We start from the raw sequence: 5,294 nt of genomic DNA, 5'->3' as shown, positions 1-5,294 counted from the left end.
AAGAGAAAGCAGGAGGGTTGGAATCAGAAGGATCCTTATCCTGGCCCAGAGTCCTGGCATCGATGGCTTGGCTGGACAGGTCAGAATCGAGGAGCTCCATAATCATCCGGCATCCTTTCAATGTTGTACCTGAGAAAGAAGAAAAACTTATGAAGACAACCTACTCCACACTGCTCTCCTCCCCACTGTGGTGGAGCATCTACCCCCTCCTCCTCCTCGGGGCTGCTGTATGATCTCAGGGATTCCTGACAGGCCTTGGTCTTTGTGTAATGAGTTGGGCAGTGAAGCATCCCTTGAACATACCAGGAGGTCTTGCATGGCTAAGATGGAATAGCACTGACTGTACCAGGAACTCCTTTTGCCTGGCTATGGTGAAGGATGTGAGTGCAACTAAGCAGTCATCTCCTGCCCTATCTGAATCGTGGCCTGAGTGGAATGGTACCATTGTTACTGGAGTTCTGGAAACTCTAGTAATTACCAATCTGGATTGTGGCCTAGATGTACAATTTATGGACAACTAAAACCAATCACCTTGCGACTCTATAAAGAGTGGTCTTAAGTGAGGCCCTTTGAGCTCTCCTGGGCTGCAGAGTGCTGTACAAGCACCTCCCTCTGAGCGGGACACCTCTCAGAGGTCATGAACTCGCAAGTATGCGATACTTGAAGGACCGTAGCTCAGCCTTTGCCTGTTGAAAAATGCAGAGGCATTCAATGTATTTCACTGAACCTGATGAAAATTTTTACCAGGTACCTTTATACATTTAGATACATCCATCTCTGTGTCCACGTGCACACGTGTGAATTGGCTGAAATACTCTTTACCAAGTGTAGTATGAATGTTGTTTCCTGAATCTATAATTAAGTCATTGTTATAATTGTAGTAAATCCTATTGAATCACTTTATAACTGTTAAGTTAGTCAATGACTAAGTGCTGCTAAAATCTAATTTAGACAGAAACTGTTGACCAAATCTGGGACTAAGATTGGATCTAGCCACACCTGGACTCCATCAGGAGTTTGAAAAGTAAGGGAGTCCATTCCGAACCTTGTGACCCAATGGAAGGATTTTATATTGAATTTTTAGACATAAACCATTGACCAAGCCTGGGACTAGGATTGGATTCAGCCCCACCTAGCCTCTGTCAGGAGTTTAGAAAGCAAGGAGATCCTTTCTGAACCTTGTGACTCAACAGGAGGGTCTTCCTTACACTTTGCACTCCCAGTCTCCATGCAAGTCATCCTAAAGCGATTCTAAGCTGATTTTCCTTTGCATTTTTCATCCATGTAGTAAGAGAGTGAACCTTGACATCAAACTCTGTTAAGTTGCACTTCTGCAAATTTATATTAAAACTTGCTTTTGCTAATATCTTTAATGGTGATTGTTGCAGTGGCCTAAACCACCCATTCATGACACCATCCGGCAACAGGCTTACAGGCAGACTGAACAGCAAGCTTTGTTGCATTTTTATCTGCAGCTCAGATTCCCAGGAAGAAAAATATTACTTCTGAAAGTAAAAAGTCTTCATAACATTGCTGTTATTCTTCACCTTAAACTCAGAAATCAGGCATCTCAGAAACTCACCATCTCCAGAGAAGGAAAAAAAAGGTGGTTCTGTAAGACTTAGAATTTAAGAGCAGACCACCACAGAGAATAAAACTTTTGACATTCAACTTATAATTCACAGAATCACAGAATCATTTAGGTTAGAAAATACCTCCAAGATCACCAAGTCCAACCTCTGACCAAAGACTACCTTGTCAACTAGACCATGGCACTAAGTGCCATGTCCAGGCATTTCTTGAACACCTCCAGGGATGGTGACTCCACTACACCCCTGGGCATCCTGTTCCAAAAGTTCATGGCCATACTGAATAAGAGGCAAAGATGTTTTGAGAGAAAAATCTTTTGAGCCACATTCTAATTATAGATCACTTAAGACTTTACATATTTCTAGCAATCAACCTCCTCATTTCCAACATGCTGCACTAGTATCCTTCTGAGTTGTTTAGTTTTTAGCTAAGAAGCAAATTCAATCTCTTAGCTGAGGGTACACAAAGCTACCAAATGGAATATGGAACAAGAATATTCTTTTCCTCAAGGACCTGCAGAATGCATTGCCTGGTAGTCCTGCTGCTGCTGGTAAGCAAAACTGATCTATGGAAACACTGGCCTCAAGGAAAGTAGCTCTTCTGGTAAAGACAAGTGAACAAGCAGACTGCAATAAAAGTGGGTCTGTGGCCAGTCTCTTCCCAGCAGTAGCTGTACTTCAACTTCTGTGCAAACACCAGACCCTTTACTGCAGCCTGCGCTACGGACAATGCAGGAGAGAAGTCCATGGTGACAGAGTCCCTGTCAGACAAGGATTACACTGGGAAGGGTTTCTCTCTGTCAGGGGGCCCTTACCTGTGCCTGGAAATATACATTATAGGCACTCCAGGGATTTTTCGTATTCTCCGCTTGAGCTCTTTATCTACGGTGGCCACAATGTAACATTTGTGCTGCAAAAAAAGAAGGCAGGTCAGATTTAACACCAGCGAACCAACAGAAAAGACATAACTGATCAAACACTTCTATTCAGTGAGCTCGTTAAACACAAGAAGGCTAAGAATACTTAGCAAGGCATTACTAGGACTTGTACAGAATTCCACAGCAGACTAGTAACATCCTTCTGCTTGTCAAAATAGACTCACAGAAATTTCTGAAGGTCTGTCCAGCCTTCCAAGCTGACAGCTTTGCCATCCTCAGTGGTTCTTGATGCTGTTCTGTGCAACAAAAATGCCCAGGGAAGACAATACCTTGCACCAAATACAGTTGTTCTAGGGACTGAAACTGCCCCTTAGTGAAATTTTGTAGTTACTTTGTGGGAAATTTAAGTCATTAGTAGTTAGGAGGGTTAAGGAATTTTTAGTATGTTAGCACAGTACAGAAAACGTCAGAGAGGGAAATACCTGAGTGACCCTCTGTACCAAGCAGTCATCTGCGTAGGTTCCTTTGTGCATACATGGCAAGCGTTCAAACCGAGGGTCCTTGGCAATTCTATGGGGACATATAAGGCAGCATCACAGCAATCAGACCACAGAGTACAGTAACACAGTACAGAGGAATAAGAACACCCCTTTCTGTGATATGCAGAACATTGTTCTCAAAACAAGGGCTGAAGGGATGGAGTAAATGGTACATAAAAGTCAAATGAAATGAGGAGCAAAAAAGAATGCAGTTTGTCTAATTATTATAGGTTAAGTATTTCTTAGTACTGGTTAGTTGGATTCAAAATCTGTAAAATGTCAGGCCATTGCCAAACAAAGTAATTTGAAATAAGTTATCTGTGGGAAGAACTAGAACTCCTTCCGGTGTGTGATCGTTCACACCATGCATATAGGGACATTGCACCTTCTCTCTGAAGGGCAACATCGAAGCTGCTTAGGGGATGTACTCGGATAGTTTACAACACAGCAGGCCAAAATAAAAAGTAAAGAACAACACATCTGAGTGGAGGATGTGAACTACATTGGACTAGTGTTGTACAGATCACACAATAACCTAGCTCTAGATTATCAATACATGGTACCTACTCATACAGGAGTAACATGAAGTATGAGTAAAAAGTTCCATAAGACTCAGGTCACTTCTTTATTCATTTTTAGAAATTCTAAAATTAAAAAAAATATATATTTTTTGAGAAACAAGAAAAAGGCTTACTTTGAAAATCTTAGGAGAATGAAAGATTACAGATTGATACTGTGCACTCATACATAGCATTTTGTTTTAAAAAGCAAAAAAATCTAAACCTCGAGACATTGTACTCATCTTGTACAGCCAGAGAACTAAAACCAAGTTCAGGACTCTGCAACAACCTAACCATCCTCTAGTGCAGGAGCATGTCATGGCAAAAGAGAAGAGAACACCCTGCACCTACCTTAACGCCACACGGTACTTCTGTCCTAACTTTTCAATTTCACCCATTACACAGTCTGTAATACACGGAATACCTACATGCAAAAAAAGCCTGTATTAATACAAAGCAATATTTATTCACAGACTTCTATATTGCCCACATGTCCAGGAACGATCATGGAACTCTAAAACATATTACTTACAGCAAGAACTGATAAGGTTGCAAAGTGATGAAATGTAGAGCCACTGAGTTTGACCATGCCATCGTAATTTTAGATATTTAAGTATTAATGCTCTACCTTTGTTGAGACTAGCATTTATGACCACTGTTTGACTGAAACCAGAGGCAGTTCCAGGGTTACCATAGCCATGAACAATCAGCTCCAAGATTATGGCATATATCCTTTTTTCAAGATTTCTGTTATTTTCAGCCAGTGGCATGAGGCTGACAAAGCACATTCCAAGCACAGTGTGGCACTGCTTAGTCAGAAGAAGCTGCGAGTGGTGTGGACACTCACACTTGGCATAGAGACAGTCCATCATTGACTGCACTAGGTCCAGCTTGGCCTTGATGGAGAAGTTGATGAAGTTAGTGTCAACCAGGATGTGGTAAGGGGGGCCCAGCTGTGTATTATACTGGAAGAACAAGCAAGAGGGATGCTGGGGGCTGCCAGGAAGACAAAGAATTCAAATCAGTTAAATGCATTTAACAACATGTCCAATCCTACAACTTGCAGAGAACGAAAGAGGAGTAATGAGCAGAAAGACTCCTGCTGCCTCTTAAGCACAGTCCCTTGGTTTGGCCACACCATGTCCTTTTCTGACAGTTTTGCTCAGAAACATCCTCGGTTACAGCCTGCAGCGTGGCCGGACCTCGCTCCCTTCTTCCCTCCCTCCATCCTCTCTCCCCAAAGTGTCGGCAGTACTTACACCTCCCGCTCTTTGATGGCGCTCGGGTCCTCTTTCTTCTTCACGGGGGCTTTCGCCCGGTCCTTCTCTTTACTGCAAAGAAACACAGGCACTTCCCTAGGACGAGTGACAGGGAAGGGCGGCCAGCGGCGGAGAGGCTCGGGCCGGGATCCCCTTCCGCCTCTCCCGAGCGGGACAGGAGAACGCTGCAGGGCCCCGCCTGGGAGCGCAGCCACACTCACATGCGCTCATCCCGAAGGCTGATCATGCGCTTCATCACCGCGTACTTCCGCGCCTTCTTCTGCTTCCCCTGCAGGGAGACGGACAGTCAGCCGCAATGAGCCGAGGAGAGACCCGACCCCAGCCCGTCCCCCCCGGGCCCGCTCCCGGCTCACCATGCCGATCACGCTGATCCCACCGCTCCTGCCTCTGCCGTCGGTGCCCCCGGTGCGTCACTGGGCCCCGCCCCGGGACCGCGTCACCTCCGGCT

General features: G+C 44.5%; 1 protein-coding gene across 1 annotated transcript; it reads right to left on the bottom strand.

Annotated features, from left to right (window-relative positions):
- FCF1 (FCF1 rRNA-processing protein) lies at positions 1-5,282 on the bottom strand. Its single transcript, XM_017835703.1, has 8 exons — positions 5,200-5,282; positions 5,047-5,114; positions 4,826-4,897; positions 4,414-4,562; positions 3,918-3,990; positions 2,950-3,037; positions 2,405-2,499; positions 1-129 (listed from the first exon to the last, which is right to left on the bottom strand). The coding sequence occupies exons 1-8, from the start codon at positions 5,200-5,202 to the stop codon at positions 81-83; spliced, it is 597 nt and encodes a 198-aa protein (XP_017691192.1). The 5' UTR covers positions 5,203-5,282; the 3' UTR covers positions 1-80.
- Positions 5,283-5,294: the final 12 nt, after the last annotated feature.

Source organism: Lepidothrix coronata, unplaced genomic scaffold, assembly GCF_001604755.1.
Source record: "Lepidothrix coronata isolate B3197 unplaced genomic scaffold, Lepidothrix_coronata-1.0 Scaffold262, whole genome shotgun sequence".
Lineage (NCBI taxonomy): Eukaryota > Metazoa > Chordata > Aves > Passeriformes > Pipridae > Lepidothrix > Lepidothrix coronata.
This window is presented reverse-complemented; position numbering and strand designations above follow the sequence as displayed.

Bases quoted from the DNA above. Each gene is read 5' to 3' on its own strand.
- FCF1 (XM_017835703.1), bottom strand. The intron at 3,038-3,917 runs GTAGGTGCAGGG...ATGTCCCCATAG, and splicing joins AAGTACCGTGTGGCGTTAAG to AATTGCCAAGGACCCTCGGT. The intron at 2,500-2,949 runs GTATTTCCCTCT...CTTTTTTTGCAG, and splicing joins TGGTACAGAGGGTCACTCAG to CACAAATGTTACATTGTGGC.